At 41.6% G+C, this 17,458-nt stretch overlaps 3 protein-coding genes across 5 annotated transcripts in view; 2 read left to right on the forward strand and 1 right to left on the reverse strand.

The window, feature by feature from the left end:
* The window catches only part of tanc2b (tetratricopeptide repeat, ankyrin repeat and coiled-coil containing 2b), a 34,408-nt gene extending 26,963 nt beyond the window's left edge, over positions 1-7,445 (forward strand). For 2 of the 3 annotated variants that reach the window (XM_043230971.1, XM_043230973.1), the window contains 5 exons: positions 763-795; positions 1,877-1,968; positions 2,070-2,216; positions 2,419-2,519; positions 3,093-7,445. In XM_043230971.1, coding sequence (XP_043086906.1) covers positions 763-795; positions 1,877-1,968; positions 2,070-2,216; positions 2,419-2,519; positions 3,093-5,160 — 2,441 coding nt within the window. In that variant the 3' untranslated portion in view covers positions 5,161-7,445. The remainder of the gene's footprint in view (positions 1-762; positions 796-1,876; positions 1,969-2,069; positions 2,217-2,418; positions 2,520-3,092) is intronic. The other variant, XM_043230972.1, reaches the window with a different exon arrangement.
* Positions 7,446-7,882: 437 nt separating this feature from the next.
* Positions 7,883-11,417, reverse strand: g6pc3 (glucose-6-phosphatase catalytic subunit 3). The gene is made up of 6 exons (XM_043230968.1): positions 11,049-11,417; positions 10,112-10,218; positions 9,952-10,042; positions 9,435-9,553; positions 9,126-9,267; positions 7,883-8,455 (listed from the first exon to the last, which is right to left on the reverse strand). The coding sequence occupies exons 1-6, from the start codon at positions 11,264-11,266 to the stop codon at positions 8,113-8,115; spliced, it is 1,020 nt and encodes a 339-aa protein (XP_043086903.1). The 5' UTR covers positions 11,267-11,417; the 3' UTR covers positions 7,883-8,112.
* Positions 11,418-12,305: 888 nt separating this feature from the next.
* Positions 12,306-17,332, forward strand: lsm12b (LSM12 homolog b). The gene is made up of 5 exons (XM_043230970.1): positions 12,306-12,470; positions 14,207-14,340; positions 15,327-15,436; positions 15,542-15,668; positions 16,620-17,332. The coding sequence occupies exons 1-5, from the start codon at positions 12,344-12,346 to the stop codon at positions 16,710-16,712; spliced, it is 591 nt and encodes a 196-aa protein (XP_043086905.1). The 5' UTR covers positions 12,306-12,343; the 3' UTR covers positions 16,713-17,332.
* The last annotated feature ends 126 nt before the right edge of the window (positions 17,333-17,458 follow it).

The following is a 17,458-nucleotide window of genomic DNA, read 5'->3' on the forward strand; positions in this document are numbered from 1 at the left end:
CGGCGCTGTTCTGGTTCTAGTTCACTTTTAAGAACAGCAAGCGTTGACCAAAGCATTGTGCATATCAAACAAGTGGCACACAGCATAAAAATTGTAAAACACATCTTAAAACTACATAAACTTAATTGCAACCCAATGCGAGAAACAAGAGCTACGTCTTTAAATGAGATTTAAAACCAGCTGCAGGCATGAAGCATGAGAGACGCCACGCACATAGAGCATCTTCTTTTTAAGAGTGTAGTACAATGAATTAAAATAGTCCAGTCAAGATGTGATAAAAGCATGCATAAAAAGGCATAAAAGGTTTCAATTTTGCTGCATATTCCTGAATGGGAAAAAAACACTTACCGCATAATTGATATGCTTATCAAACTTCTACTCTGCATTAAAAATGGCTTGCATGATCATATACCTTAATGAGACAAACGGCTTGCTTATGTAGGTTCAGAAAAACTATCTCTTCAGTCTTTTTTTGCTCCATAATATCATGTGAACATGCAAAGAGAGACTGTAAGGCTGAATTATCCCTCATTTTTGTAGGCAGATAAAGCTGACTTTACTTTTGTCTTGACTTTACTTTATTTCTCACCACTCACGGCTGCTTTTTGGTGTTCCCCCTCACCTTTCTTCCACGACCACTGCATCGCTCCTCACTTGGTCTTTCTCCCGCTCTGGCTTTCACACACCACTCGCTCCATCTCACTCTCCCTCGACCCCGATCCTCATTCCCTCGCTCTCACGACCCCTGACCTCTGACCTCAGGATGTCAGACGCTGCCGAGTCGGCGTAAAGGAGGTAATGCTCGTGCATCCGGCTTGGCTTCAGGCATCCTGACAGCTCTGTGTTGTGTGTGCAGCGCTGTGTTTGGGTGCTGCTGCTTAAACTGGAGCGTTACAGGGAAGGCATCCTCATCCCGCTGTCCATGCCTTCATCTGTTTGTAAGGACTCCTGAGCAGTGTCGGGGAAAGCTGCTTTTAAAAGTAATGCATTACATAAAAAGTAACTAATCACGTAGTTACTTCTTGTGGAAAATAATGCATTATGTTGCATTTGAGTTACTTTGTAAATCTGGGTCAGGGCTTGCTCGTTTGTTTTTAATCTAAATAGTAAAGGTAAAAACCCTTTTCAGGAAAAATGAAATAAATGTACCGGAAATAGATGTAATTTCTCTTCTGTACAGTAGAGGGCACCGCTCAAACAAATCACGTAGTGACGCAATGAAGAATATGACGCAGGAGAAGAAAGTTCAACAAATGTCTCATTTTTGCTTATTAGTATGATTGAACTGAATCATCGAAGCTCAGTAGCAAAGGCATTGATTGATAAAATGGGATTAAATACAAGATATTTATCTTATTTAGCATATCTAATTATTGCAGGTATGTATAATATATAGAGTTTGCATTTGACTGTTTTTATTCATTTAAAAGCAATAGTGTAGGTGAGATGAGTAAACACATATTTAGTCTAGAACTACAGTAATATCGTGTTCACACGCAGCGCTCTACACATACTCTTCGATCGCATGACCATGACCTGACGGGTAGGTTTAGGTGAAGGTCATCCATACAAATTCATACGAATTGTCAACTCGGCAAATATGTGCGAATTGCAATGAGATCGGGGCTAATTTCTTTCAACATGGCAACACAAGAGCTGTCAGTCAAAACGTGGGAAACACTTGGGTAACTTTGAGTTACTTCTTATTATTCACTCCTAAATGAAAACGTAATGCATTACTTAATCTGATTCCTTAACTCGTGTTACTTAACCCAGCACTGCTCCTGAGCGCTCTCTGCACTCCTCCGTCTCTCCCCATGTTTTCCCCTCAAACCAGTTGTTCATTTTGACCCATCGATCATCCTGTTACCCATAGGTCCTGCTACCTGGGCAATGGCGACATCAAAACCCGATATCATGATTATCCTACTGACTAAACTTTTAGAGGAAGGAGATGGCTTCTACAAGGTCAGATCTACTCACAATTTACCTGATGTTTGCTCAGATTTGTCGAGCTCAAAGTTCTCGGCTCTGTGTATTTACACAGTCAAACATCTTTTCACCTGCAGAAGGGTAAAGTGAAGGAGGCAGCTCAGCGTTATCAGTACGCTCTGAAGAAGTTTCCCCGAGAAGGATTAAGTGAGGACCTGAAGACCTTTAAGGAGCTCAAAGTGTCTTTGTTCCTGAACTTGTCTCGCTGTCGGAGGAAAATGAATGTGAGAACAGCATGAGCATTTCTAAAAATACTCTCATTCTAGCGCACAGTAAGATTCTGCATATAAAGCTTGTGTAATATCGTAACTCCATTATGCAGCATGTCGTGACAACCTTGCTGATGTACTCCTTGTACAACTTTGCAAAATAATGAAATGTCAACCCCCACATCGCAAAAATGAAATGCTGCATTTTTTGTTCCAGGACTTTGGTATGGCGGAAGAGTTTGCTACCAAGGCTCTGGAACTGAAGCCTAAGTCTTACGAGGCATTCTATGCTAGAGCCCGTGCCAAGCGTAGCAGCAGGTAGAGTTCTTCCTTTCTTTATTTCCCTGAGCCCTGTTCACACCAAATGATTCTATTCATTTTCAATGGACATCTGACAAATAGTTTAACTTTAGGCAAATGAACAGTGAATTTCATAGAGGGAAAACCATTCTATACACTAGGGAAACAAATGGATTGTCATGTACAATTACACTTTACAATTTCTTCACAGGAAGGGCTAAGCACACATTACTGATCCCTAAAAACAATATATAATATTAAAAAGGGTTTGAATTAATACTGGACACCAGAGGGCACCCTTGCACAGAGTTTCCAAATATAGACTTTGCGATTCAATAATAGCATTAAGCCAAATCACGTTTTTTGGTTTCAATCATTTGGCCCTAAATTAGAATGATGTCTTACTTTACCAACAATATATACATTTTCTAAAGATAGACGTGCAGTCTACCAATAACATTAGATCAACAGCACACACAAGCGTCTTTGCAGTCTAGCGACATACCCTCGCCAAGTCACTGTCGGTGTGAACAGGGCTTCACAAATCAAGTTGCTTATTGGTGACTTAATATTTCCATTGCCCCTTTTTAGGCAATTCTCTGATGCACTAGAAGACCTGAGGGAAGCCATAAAGCTGTGTCCCAACAATCGTGAAATCCAGCGCCTCCTTCAGCGTGTGGACGAGGAGTATAGGCAAGTTACTCAACCAGAGGAGCCGGAACTTGAGCCTCCTCCATCACCACCACCATCTCCCTTACCGGTGGAGGACGATGAGGAGCCCCCTCATCATACTCCTCCTCCTGAACCAAGACTGGATGACATGGAACCTGTCCAAGACTTGTTTGAGGATGACGACTTCCTAGAACAAGAGCTAGAGGCCGTGTCTATTGGTCTTGCTTCTGACATTCGCTCGAACGCCTCGAGTCTTGCCATAATACGCAGTCCACCCCTGTCTCCGCCCCATCACGACACCGGCTACCTATCTGGAGGGCAGGCCTTCGAGTTCCACCCAAGCTCCTCCTCCATGTCATCTCCTACCCATCATAGTTACCAGTCCACCTCTCCGTGTATCTCTCCAACACATCAGAACTCTCACTACCGCCAGAGTCCACCGCACACCTCTCCAGCCCATCAGTCCTCTTACCGCTTCAGCCCTCCGCCCATGGGCAGTGGAGGGAACCAAGGGATGGACTACCAGAGTCCTCCTCCATCTCCTCTTAGGCGTGGCGTTCCGTTCAGAGGTAGCCCTCCGATCGAGAGCGTGTGTCTGTATCGTTCCCAGTCTGGCTCGCCAGTCCGCTACCAGCAGGATCCTTTACCTAGCCGTCCAAAATCGCCACTGTTGAAGATGAGCAGCCAGCGGTCCTTCCAACTCCAGTCACAGCCTTCCCAGAGCTCTCAGACGAGCCAGCACCACCAGGTTCAGGGTCTGCGCCTGCAGCCCTCTATGGCACAGATTGTCCGCACTAACCAGCCCAGTAACAGTGTGTACAGCCAGTTGGCGCATCCGCTTAGCAGCAGGTACCAAGGTAGCTCCATGGATGTGGACAGGGACAGAGACCGAGAGCCGAGGCTGGTGTACCAACCCTCGCTGGATGGCCGGTCGATGTCTCAAGTGCAGTCCAGCCTCAGTGTGGGAGCTCTGTGTCAGCATGGGGGCCGAGGAGGGGTTCTGGAGTCAAACTTGGGGAAAGATGAGATGCCTCAGCGACCCGCTTCGGCGTACCGCTCAGCTACGGGGGGACCTGGAGGTATGCGCTTCAGCCAGACTCCCCAGATAAGCCGCAGTCAGTCGGCGGCATACTATCCGGTCTCCAAGCATGAACTCGAGAGAGCGGTGGCGGCTTCTGCTCTGCCTCCGTGCCAGCTGGGCTCTCCAGAGATCCCGCACTTAGTGCGCAGACCTATCAGTGCCAACACAAGTGACCTAAAACAGCATGTACCTACCCCCAGACCACTTATACACTCCCAGAGCGTGAACCTTCGTTTCTCTCCATCTAGCGGTAATATCTCCTCAGGCTCCAGCTGCAATCTAGCCCCTGGCTTCAGGCCGTCCTCCTCCATGGCTCAGATGGAAATCCCGCTGCAGGCTGCATATGAGCGGAGCTTCGATGAGCCATCTGCCCTGTCGCCCTCTCAGAGCGGACTGTACTCGGGCGAACCTGCCCGATCCCGGACCACTCCGTTCATGGGTGTCATCGACAAGACCGCAAGGACTCAGCAGCAGTACCTTCACCAGCCTTCCCGGGCCTGGCCCGTGTCATCTCTGGAATCGGTTATCACTAGCCCTACGTCACCTGGGAATCTGATCCACCAGGCATCCACGGCCTCCTCCTACAGCCCGCCTACATCTCTAGGCAATATCGCCTACTACAATAAGACCAATAATGCCCAGAATGGACACATGATAGAGGAGGAGTACTATGTCCAGCCCCAGCCCTCCTCCCTGGGCAAGCTTGCCAACGGAGGGGCCCGAGATCGAGACCTCCTGGAGCGAGTGAGCCAGGCGCCAACGTACCAGGATGTTAAGGTGGCGCGGACAATGCCCGTGGCACAGGCGTACCAGGAGAACATGTACCGCCAGCTTTCCCGCGACGCCAGACAAGGTCCCACCTCGCCCATCAAACCAAAGAGACCCTTTGTGGAGTCAAATGTTTAATAGGCGCCCAAAAGGGTGGGCAAAAGGTGTGAGTGACGGTGAATGTGTAGGTGGAGGTTTTTAAAGCCAGTACTGCGATAGAAGAAACGGCATTCGAAGAAACACTTTTAATAAACTAAAAAAACAGTGTTATAAAAGTTGTGTACAATTACCTGTGCCTACTTTAAATCAACTCAATCTGTTGGTAGAATAGAACTCGGTGTCGGACAGGCTACAAACACCCCGCCCGCACCCTTTTGGAGCATTACAATACGGTATGTTAAAGTAAAAAATATTCTTTAAAGCTCTGCACATCATTAGAAAGCACATTTACTGACGTTCCACACGGAGGAATGGCGTGTCTTGCCATTGTTCCCGGCACTAAGGTGTTTAACTCATTCCCTCGCTCACTTAATCCCTCTCTCTCTCCCCAATGAAAGGAAACCAGTTTACTAGGCTTTCTGGACATCATATTGTTGAATTGTTCAATACTGTAAAAAGTGCAAATCTGTTTCAGAAAAACTAAGTTGTAGTCATAGAAGGAAAAGAGGAATATTTATAATTAAGTTATATGATGTATAGAAATATTAATGCAGTTTTTGTGTCAGGGTTAATTTTGTTTTCTTTCTGTCTTTAATTTCGTATTTATTGATTTGGACTTTTGGAAACGGTATCAGATATTTTCAAATTAGCGATTCAAACGTTTGTGACTGGAGATTATTATCTTCACAGTTATTATTACCTTACAGTTCTGGCTCCCAAGCAGAAATATTGTTTGTGTCAAAATTTACGATTGTATAGTGGCAATAATAGTAGTTTAATCAATTCCTTGGGAAAAAGCTTAATATGATTTGAAGTGACCCTCGCGTTTTGTGGATATTGCTTAGTCTTTATTTACAAAATGAGTTCAGTTAATTACTGGAGTGCCATCCAGATGTATTTCAAGTGGAAGAATGTATCACACCATAGACGTCTTATGAACTCTACAGTATGTATACTACGCAACAAAGTTTCAGGGGCGTTTGCAAGCTAGTAATAGAATTTATTCTCTTTTTTCAGTTTCTTTATCGTTCTAAGAAATGGAATCTTGCATTGTCACAGAAGCATTAGTATATCAAGTGAAGTATGTTTGTTTTAACTTTAAAACTTTTATTCGTAACTTTTGTCTGTCTGTGACATTATGAAGAAAGAGAGCACTTTATTCATTTGTAAGGATTTTATGGAATGTGAATATTAGGGGGTTGGAGGTGGGCTTTTTTTTTCTTTCCTGTTTTGTTTTGTTTTTGGACCTGGGACGGGAAATCCTTACTAACGAACGTTCAGTGGACGCTGGAAAATAACCTGTGATTAGTTGTACTACTAGAAAACAAATAGCAGTTATTGTCCTTGGTGCAATTCTAATTTTTCAAGCAAATGAATGAACAATAATATAAAAGAGCAAAATTATGTTTTTAAAAAGATATTAAACCGTGTATATAACAGCCTTTATAGAGCGCAGTGTACTTGCTGTATATAGTGGCCAAATGTGTTCATGCATACTAAACCCTGCTCTTCTCTGCGAGCGCGGCGTGAGAAGGACTCGATGAACCTCACGCGTCAAACACAGTTCAGTACCGGAAAGCAAACCAGCCGTTTTGAAATAGTGTATTTGTCGTGTCAAAATACAATATTCAGCTAGTTCCTTTTGAAGTTTCTCCGCTTCAGAATGCAATATTATTAACACGCCGAGCTTCAATGTGGCTTTGGTCAGATCTTCTCAACCAATACAGTATATGGACAGATATCTAGACGGCTCCATATTCACCTTTCTATCGCTGTCGGTGTAAACTTGCTTGAATCGAGAACAGCCTCACGGTCAGCTTTGGGGAGAAGCTAAATAAATGCAAGCACTTGGGAACGCAGGACTCTGATGTGGCGTCGTCGAAGGCCTCTTTAGGGTGGTGCAAGTTACTTTTGCTGTACATAACCTGACGCATGGTTTCTCCTCCATCCCCCTCTGAAATCCACACGCAGGCATTCGTCGATCTGCCGTATGTCTAGGAACTAAACGGAAATAAAGTTCACACCTGGCGAAAAAGAGAGAGAAAAAAAAAGAAGAGATCTCACACTCATCTCCACCAAACTCAACCGGAGAGATGCGACATTTACCTCTGAAGGGTTTGGCCATTCTTTTTATCTTTCGGTTGGATTTGAGTTGATTTTAATGTACTTGCTTGCTAAGCAGAGTTTCTCGTCTGTAAATGTGAGCTTTCAGAGCGCTGTGACAACGTTTAATGACTTCAATAAACCAGAATGTGTTTTTATCATGTCAGTTGTCCTTTTTGTATGCTTTAGGTTTCAGTATGAGACATGTTTAACTAAATTATTTTGTACTCGACACGCACGTTCACTAAGTACTTGAGAAATATCTCTCACCCTAAGATGAGTTTGTTTCATCAGACTCGATCCTCAGCAGTGAATGGGTGCCGTCAGAACATCACAGCAGTCCTTAAGTAAGCCACACCACTCCGGACCATCATTTAACGTCTTGAGAAGTGAAAACTATTGTGATGTTTTTATCAGCGGTGTGGGCTCTCGTTCTGGCGGCACCCATTCACACTGAGGCAGAGACTCATTTCTAGAGATCTGATGAAGATGATGATCTGCTGGTGAGTAAACGTTCAGCAAATGTTCATTTTTGGATGAAATTCTATAGAAAATATTATATACAAATTATACTAAATAATGGCAAATATTGAAAAACTGTTTTTTCACACTTAAGCAAGTTTATTACAAGCAAACAAATATTATATATAAACAAGAAGAGACTTCAATAACTCAAAAAAAGAAAAGAAATACAGTAAACAACTGTTGAACAGCCAAACGTCTTTTAAAAGAAACGTCAAAGACGAGATAACAAGAAGAAACATTTTGAGTAAAGACGTTCTTTGGCACAATCTAATTGTGATCCTCTAAAAACGCTGGCTCTGAGCTTCACTCCCTCCTGGGTTTATCTGTGAGGAGATGCACGAACCCGGGCACCAGCACCATCACCACCGGCGGCACGAGGCTGTACTTGAGGAAGAAGAGCGAGTAGAAGAGCAGGGCCGGGGCCGAGGGCAGGGGGAAGCTGTTGATGTAGTGAAGGGCTACGGACGAGAGGGCCAGGCACAGGCTCCTGGACGCCCACGGAAGGGCCCATCCGCCCGGCTTCCAGTGCTGAGACAGCCCCAGACCCAGCAGAGCCCCGGCGGCCCGGCTCAGAGACGAGAAGGGAGCCGTGTCCATCTGGACCCACTCGGGACGAGAACACCACCTCTTAGCCAGAGAGACGGACCTGAGGGTCACAGGGTCACACGACTAAAACTACTCCTGCATATTATAGGTAATGTATTCAGATCACTTTTAATACAACTTAGGAAATCATTAAAAAACAAAATAAAAATATGTGTGTGTGTGAATTGGCTTTTTAAGTGTTTAAGTGTGCATTTTATACAGATATAATTTTACACAGATATATATATATATATATATATATATATATATATATATATATATCAAAAACTCTTTCAATAAAATATCCACATCCATTAAATCATAAACATGTAAAATGCACCAGTTTTTAAAAAGTATGTTTTGTATGTATAAATGCAGGCCTGGTGAGCAGATGGGAATTCTTTTATAAACATTAACTTTTAACACTTTTCACTGGTTGTGTGAATAAAAAAAGAAATTCACAATAAATCTTGCACTTAAACACTTAAAAAGACAATTCAGACACATACAGATATTTTTGTTTTATGTTTTTTTAATTATTTCATAAGTTCTATTAAAAGTAGTTCATTTTTTTTATCTGAAAGTTTTGTAAGCTATTTTAATTGAACTATCTGGCAGCGGTGACGTAGTACCACGTAATAAGCGGCCAGCCGTGATATATTGGCTAATGTTATTTAATAAGAATTATAAACGTAAATCTTTATACGACATGCACTCAATGTAACGCTCACCAAGAGAGATCCACCCCGATCTTCTGCAGGGCTCCGTGCGTCACGAGAGCCCCGAGGACCAAAGCCACGCTGACGAGGAAGAAGAAGGACAGAGGACGATGTTCAGGGACTGAGCGCTCCAGGACAACCCCCAGAAACACCCCTGAAGAGAGCAAACCTTTACTATAGCAACACAACTCTTATACACAAAAATAAAGAAATAAATAAAAATAATAATAAATTAATTTAAAAATAATAATAATAAATTTTTAAATAATATATATATATATATATAAAAAAATTCTAAATATTATAATAGAAATTTCTGACCTGTCAGAAGACCTGAGACGACTTGATGTGGAAAGTGAGCCAAGATGAAGATTCGAGAAAGGCCTACACATCCCAAAAACACGGCGTACAACAGATACGGCACTACAGCTAATATCTTACTGTAAGAGAGAGATGATTTAGTCAGTGTTACATATGAATAACGTTTAAATCTCACGCATTATAATAACGCACCACGTAATAAGGAATTACTTTTTATGGAAAGTTATGTTGGTTTGGAGTTACTCTGTAGACCTGGGCTTGACTTGCTTCTTTGATTTTAATAGAAAAAGTTCTATTTATCGCCAAAAAAGTGATGATTAACCTCAGTCTGAAGGAAATATATACAGTGGTCTGTACAGTAGAGGACAGAATGATTTCTCTCAACATGGCAACCCCAGACACACGCGAGAAACGCAGGAGCTGGATTAATCCCAGATGTTAAAGCGGCGCACTACTCTACTAGTTCCTTGAAAAGCCACCCAGCGTTACTCGGTGAGCTTCAGAGACAGGGACGGACCTGCCGGAGCGCCCGAGGACGCAGGAGGCCAGAGAGGAGACGACGACCCACCAGACGGCAGCGCTGACCATCACGTGCCCCGACGGACTGCCTGAGAGAGCGAAAGAGCTCGGTTAGAGGAAGACGGCGGCGCGTGCTGAGGACGTGTGTTCTGCTTCACCTGGGCCGGTCTCGCAGGTCGACGGGAACTGCTGCACCTTCAGAGGCGTCTCAAGGAACAGGCCTGACTCTCCGATCCACCAGTAAGGCCTTTCACCAAACAGGACCCTGAGACACGTGACACATGATCACTTCAAAGAAACCCCATCCACGTAATAATCTTACACTGAACATAAAAACAGAAAGATGAGATCAGAAAGATATAGTAATTAGTGCTGCCAAACTAAAAATACTGTGTATATTTATTAATACAAAAACTATACATTTCATTTATTACATAAACTATATGCTGTATATTACCTTGGGATGACCAATATCTGAATATCTAATTTATTTCGGTGTATTTTCAGCATCGTTACTCCGGTCTTCATCATAAAATCATAATAATATACTGATCAAGAAACATTTCTGATTATTATAATTATTATCAATATTTAAAACAGTGGATTGCATTTTTTTTCAGGATTATTTGATTAATATAAAAAAAACTAAAATCAGCATTTATCCGGAATAAAAAGCTTTTGTAACACACTTCTCAGAAGCCTAGTCACTATATATTTAGTTTCCTTTTTGAGGAAGGAAATTATAAAAATTAATACTTTTATTTAGCAAGGAACTCCAAGTGACGATAAAGGCATTATATAATATATATATATATATATATATATATATATATATATATATATATATATATATATATATATATATTTATTTATTTATTTTTTTTTTTGGAGTAGCAAATCATAATATTAGAATGATTTCTAAATGAACATGTGACTGTGTAGTACATTAAACATATATAATTAGTTTTAATATAATTACTGTATACTGTTCAACAGCAGCATCACTAACGATCTAATGAAGAACAATCATCTGAATCATTTAATGTTCCCTCTTTCTTATAAACCCGTCGACATCCGCGTTATTTCGGTCCGCACCACTTGAGGAGCAGGTTGGTCCACTCGGAGAGCGCGGCGGCCCAGAGCACCGTGATCCCGGAGCGCCGGTGAGTGTAGAGCACGGCGGGGAAGAGCAGCAGCAGAGCGGCCTTCGGGTCCCCGAGACGCGACGCGAGCAGCCAGAGCTCCTCGTGACCTCCCGCGCTCCTCTGCAGCGCCTCCGCCGCCCGCGCTCCTCCGCGGTGAACGCTCTCCATCAGCCGCTCGTCCCGGACACCGGAGGAGGAACCGTCGGGAGGCTGCGGAACTTCTGCGGCTCGTTTCTGGCGAGGTCACGTGATTTCACCAAACGAGGCTTTATTGCGTCATAAACCGACTCACTCTCTCTATATATACGAGATTTTTTTTAAAGCCACAGGCGCTTCACATTTTACGGTATGTTGTGGCATTTAATGCATTATGCTTTCAATAAAACATTTTCAGTGGAGTTTTAAAACCAGTTTTCAGAGTTTTCGATGCACGCTTTTGACCAGCAGGGGTCAGCAGCTCCGAGAGATCGAATCATTTTCAGAAGAAATTGGTTCAATTGATTCGAAGCTTCGAAAAGGTCCGTTTCTCTCATCACTGCCGCGGAGGGACAAACTTCACTAAAACGCGTATTATAAATTATATATATATATATATATATATATATATATATATATATATATATATATATATATATATATATATATATATATATATATATATATATATGTGTGTGTGTGTGTGTGTATCCTATGAAAAGTCTGAAAAAGTAATTTATAATAATTATTAAATTCATCTTTTAAATTATTCTTGAATAACCGCATTTTAAATTACTTAGAATAAAGAAATATTAGGATGAGGATGTGCTTTAAACTATTTTCATCATGAAAATACTAAATTAGAAAATAAAAAAATCCAAAAAGCTTATCAAAGTCACGTAACCAGCCAAATAATAACTTTTTGCTGTTGCTGTTTTGTTTATAGGCCTACGTGCCTATATTTATACTGTTTAATATATTATTTACTTACTTTAATTTATATATATATATATATATATATATATATATATATATATATATATATATATATATATATATATATATATATATATATGTGTGTGTATATATACACACACACACACACACTTTAACGTTTATTTCAGTTTCAGTCTCACAGTCGATACACGGTTTATTCTGTTTGACGCTCGTGCCTCTTTCCTGTCAGCTGACGTGCGTCTTGCGTCACTGCGTTGACGTCGTTGCGTGCGTCTACGTAAAGCTGGCGCTCCGGTTTCCCTGGCGGAGAAGATGGCGGCTCCGGGACCGGGGGAGTATTTCAGCGTCGGGAGCCATGTCTCTTGCCTCACCTGTTTAGGCCAGCGTTTGCAGGGAGAGGTGGTGGCTTTCGATTATCCGTCCAAGATGTTGACTTTGAGTATCCTTTCTCCCTCGCACGTGTGCGTTTGTACCGGCGCTCCGCGAGCGTGTCTGTGCGCTAGTGGCCTCATTCAGCGCCCGTCCTCGCTTCGTTTGCTCTCCGCGCGGCGTTCGGACGCGATCCGCTGTGTCTGTCGCGTGGGGTTCCCTGTGCCGAGCTGGTTTGACGCGGGTTGGTCGCTGAAAGCGTGTCGGGGGAGCGTTGTTTGTGGTTAGCGCGTTGATTAGCATGTCTTCGCGACCGACAGCGTTAGCCTGCGCGAGCTAATGTCTTTAGCGCGCTAAGCTAATGTCTTTCAGTGCGATAATGGCAGCTTTCACAGGACGCATCACAGAATATCAACTGCTCTTGATTTATTTCCTCAAGCCTCACTCTTCAGGAAAGACTCTCCAGGATGAGTAGCAGCTCCTTGTTTTTATCGTAACGCATGAAGTTTGTGGATAACGGTACTGTTCTCGGATCAGTCGCATCAGCCTTCATGTTCTTCTAGGGTTTTTTTTACTTCTGTCGCGCAAATGCGAGAGTTTGCGAATTCTGGATGACAGCTCAAATTCTATTCGCTCTATATTTAATGTATAACGGGATTTTTTTGCCTGAAAATGAAGTGGCAGCTGTACTGCCTGTTTATAATGACATTTCTACATGTGTGCCGTTTTAAAATGGCATGCATGCTGGATTGAGATTATTATTTGGAAAACTGCCTATAAAACAAGTCTTTTAAGGTGTTTACTCTATTTCTCTCTTATTTATAGATGTATGGATGTAGTAGGATACAGTGACATCCAGCTCCGTTAAAATACGCTGATATACATATCTAAAATTGAATTAAATTCTAAAGCTTGTATTGAGATCTTTTAAATGATTACTTGCATAAAACTATATAAACATAATCTGATCGTATCTTGATCAAAATCCCCTCGAAGCCTGATGATCATATGATATGATAGAGCATAGACTTTACAGCAAAGGGGGCTTTTCCACTAAAAGGTGTTTTAATTTGAGTATATCGTTCAGAAGACGACAGGCGTGTAGATGTGTGTGATCTTGAAGATGTCTTTGAAATCAGTGTATATTAAATGTAACACTGCTTTAAGGATAGATGGCGTGGTTAAGCGTGTGTTTGGTGATTAAATGAATCAGATGTGTTCATCCTGTCTCTTTCCCCCTGGCTTTATTACTCATGTCTTTCATTAGTTTCACTCTCTGTACTGACTCTTTGCTCGTTTCGGCGCGACACGATCGTTTCTGTCAAGTGTTTGTGTCTTCTGAACGTTTCTGCCAGTCGTTTCTAATAATCTACTCCTAAATATAACGTAGAAAGTTAAATAGTTCGGTGAAGTTGCTTTGCAACAATATGTATTGTGAAAAGCGCTATACAAATCGACTTGAAGGCTTAGAAAGATACGAACGGCGTTAAAGTGATTGGTGTAACCATCATAACAGCAAAGAACACGAGGGAAGCATTTCACACTAAAAGTGATCTCAGCGTCGTTTTGGAGAGCATCGAATACATAACACAGTATGATGGATTATGATCAGATAAACACACAAACAATGTGTGTACTTTTCCGTGTGTGTGATGAATTGAATTGTCATTATTTTTTGTCTTTGGTGTGTAGCGTGATTAGTACAACTAATAGATGTATTTCGACATCATGTTTGTTTTAATTGAGAGAACGTTAGCGTGATCTTCTCTGGAAGTCTGGGTTTCTCCTTAACGCTTCTCCTCCCAGAATGTCCTTCCTCCAGCGGTAAGACCAACCTCAGTGACGTCATCTTGGTGAACTTAGCCTACGTTTCAGACGTGGGTGTTATTAACGACCGCACTGAGACTCCTCCTCCTCTAGCATCCTTGAATATTAGCAAGGTAAGATCATTCTGCGCTTCGCTGTCCTTCGAGGAGCTTCTTCTGTTGGGTTGGTGTGAAGAAGTCGGACGCTTGTAGTTGTGAAGGGTCTTTTTAATAGTTCATTCTGGACAGGAAGTCTGGTGTTGGTACATAAACGACATTTTTGAGCTATGAGTATTTAAAGGAATATTTATCGATTTTGTGTAAAAAGGTTAAATGCATGGTGAACTCAAGTCTGTCACACTTTACAAGTAATTTATCAATATCAAGTAAAATGGATGTCTTTTGGTATGGTACACAATACTAATACTAATAATAATGATGTACGGTCTTGTTTCCACATGCAGTGAAATGGCCTATAAACAGATAAACATGTCAGTTAGGGATGCACTTCTATGAAAATGTAGTCAGATGATGATAATTAGTCTTTATGTGAAAGCTTGTGTACTTCATGGGAGTCTGATTACAAAAGTTTTTACAAAAATGTCATCTCCCAAGCACTTACACAACTCGTACAGTCCTGTCCATCTAACCATTTTTTTAAAATAATTACACAGAAATGTTTTCAATAGTTTTATGTAGCCTTTATGTCAGACTTCCTTTTCAAGTTCTACCAATTCCAGGCAATTAAAGACTGTCCTGATGAACCCTGCAGATCTGAAGGGAATACAATGCATTGCTCGTCAGCTTTAATCTGACAGCTTTTCTTATTTGATTAAAAACAACATTTATCGTCTGATGCTGATTGTGATGCATCTCACCTCCTGAATGTTTCCTTTTTAAGCCACGCGAAGACGTTTTTAGTCACTTGCTAAATCCTTAATAGCCATGCAACTTTATCTATCACAGAAAACTCTCATTTTGCATCTATTTATACATCAAGGTTGTCTTAGAGTCACAGCTCGTAATTGCTCCATCACATTAATCCTGTGTTTATCAGAGGAGCACGTGACCGTAGGACAGTCGGTGTCGTCTTATTTGACATGTCGTCTTTTTCCCCACAGCTAGCCAATCGGGCGAGGACAGAAAAGGAAGACAAGTTGTCCCAAGCCTATGCAATCAGTGCTGGGGTGTCAGTCGAGGGCCAGCAATTATTCCAGACTATACATAAAACGTAAGTCTTGCCAGCGTTGAGGAGACGTGTTGTAATCACTGGATGGTGTCGCTCGCGGCTGGTGCGCCCGTCTTCAGATCAGTGTTTGTTCTCTTTGTTTTCCAGCATCAAAGACTGTAAATGGCAGGAGAAGAACATCATTGTCATGGATGACGTGGTGATCTCTCCACCGTACCAGGTGGAGAACTGCAAAGGCAAAGAGGGAAGTGCTCTCAGTCATATACGCAAAATTGTGAGTATCCTGCAGTCTTTCAGGTTTCAGCACTGCTTTCATCTCTTCCAGCGGCATCTGTAGCTTTTAGAAGATGGAGCGTATTAAAAAGAAAGGCAGCAGTCGTTTTTCTAATGTGAAATAAACCTAAGAGATACAGAACGACTTTAAAGTCAGGAGTCTTTGTCCGTGCTTGAAAGACCCAAGAAACACCGCTGTGATGCACGAGACGTGGTTTAAAGGCAGAAACCTGACTCTTCATCACAGTGAAGAGAAACACATCTTAGGAATGCCTCAGTTGTTCAAATCTAAAATGTTATTTGCTGAGCAGTAGGCTAGGAGTTATTCAGATCAGCTTTCATTCTTGCTGGCGTTTAGGCTGTAAAAGCATTTCTAAAGTGGAGGACTAACATGTATACCAAGCTAAAAAAAAAAAATTTTGACTGCATATATTATATATATTTGACTTGCACATATTTGTTTATGTACAGCGCTTAAAATTAGTTTAAATCTCTATATTAAAATAAAGACGAATAAAACTGTTTGTAGATAAAGTTCTGCAGGAGAACACTTTCACTTAGATCAGTTGCATTGTGTAAAGCTTCTAATATTTATATTCAGAATTACACAAAGTTTGTAACCATGGTAACCATGGACTTCCATAGTAGAGAGAACAAAAAACCTTTTCTTTTTTTGACCACTAAGGTATGAAAGATGGGTTCAAGAGATAACGATGTTTTTGCTTTTTTATTTTTATATAGATGGCATGTCAAATGCATTTTAATTCATATTCAGTGTCCCAAGAGCACAGCTGGGGTGATCTTAAGCTTCTTAAGAATTATTTTTAGTATGTATGAAATAGATCACTTCTAAGTGCAAAGGAAGTGCTTTTTCTTCTTCTCTCCACCTGGGATGTGAACACATTAGACGTGTTTCTGCTCTCCGGTCTCTGACTCGTGTGCCTCCTTTCAGGTGGAGAAGCATTTTAAAGACGTGGAGAGCCAGAAGTCGCTGCAGCGCACACAAGCACAGCAAACACAGAAGGACTCGTCTCTATCCTCCTGAGTGGGGGGTGTGTCTCCTCTGAGGAGGGCGGCAGGGCATCGAGGGCCTCGGAGCTGGTGTGAGCCAGCGCTCTTCTCCCGCTCGCCGGCGGGGCCCGAGGGCGCACGCACCACGGCCCTAGGGTCTGGAAGATCAAAAGAAACAAACACACAAAAAAAAAAAAACATTAAAAAAAAAAAAAAAAGCAAAAATGTTTTAAGAAAAAACCACAAGAGTGAAAAGAGTTCATTCTAAATTAGACTTTATAAAGATAATTTAAAACACCAACCATCAAACCAACCATAGTTTCTTTGACTAACTTACAGTGTCTTATCCCCTCTCTGCCCCTTCTTCTTCCTCCTCCTCCTCCTCCTGTGTTTCTTCTGAAATAGCTTTTCATATGTTCTTCTTACATCCCTCCTTCGCCTTCTATTCCATTTTGTCAAAAAAAAAAAAAAAACAAACCAGTCAGAAAAGCTTGTTAGCTTTTACTTTTTGCTTTTTTTTTTTTTTTTTCCTTTTGGCTGTTTATGTTCTACGATTGTCTGTCTCTTCTGTATTTTAAACGAAATGTGACTTCAGATGCCACACGTTACAAAGGACGTTTTCTAAAATAAAAGTAACAAAAATTCTGACTGTAATGCTGTACTTTCAGTTACTTTTTTTCAAACTTTGAGCGCACTGGAGGGGAAAAGGTGATCAAATACCATCAGAGTAGTTTTGCTAAATAGGATTTTTTTTTTTTTTTTTTTGGTTAAAACCGCTTT

The sequence above is a fragment of the Puntigrus tetrazona genome, unplaced genomic scaffold (genome assembly GCF_018831695.1).
Source record: "Puntigrus tetrazona isolate hp1 unplaced genomic scaffold, ASM1883169v1 S000000270, whole genome shotgun sequence".
Taxonomy (NCBI): Eukaryota; Metazoa; Chordata; class Actinopteri; order Cypriniformes; family Cyprinidae; genus Puntigrus; species Puntigrus tetrazona.

Coding starts and splice junctions, on each gene's coding strand:
- lsm12b (XM_043230970.1), top strand. CDS start 12,344: ATGGCGGCTCCGGGACCGGGGGAGTATTTCAGCGTCGGGAGCCATGTC. Junction 12,471..14,206: donor GTCCAAGATGTTGACTTTGA/GTATCCTTTCTC, acceptor TTCTCCTCCCAG/AATGTCCTTCCTCCAGCGGT. Junction 15,437..15,541: donor TTCCAGACTATACATAAAAC/GTAAGTCTTGCC, acceptor TTTGTTTTCCAG/CATCAAAGACTGTAAATGGC.
- g6pc3 (XM_043230968.1), bottom strand. CDS start 11,266: ATGGAGAGCGTTCACCGCGGAGGAGCGCGGGCGGCGGAGGCGCTGCAG. Junction 10,043..10,111: donor GACCTGCGAGACCGGCCCAG/GTGAAGCAGAAC, acceptor TCGCTCTCTCAG/GCAGTCCGTCGGGGCACGTG. Junction 8,456..9,125: donor ATCGGGGTGGATCTCTCTTG/GTGAGCGTTACA, acceptor TGTGACCCTCAG/GTCCGTCTCTCTGGCTAAGA.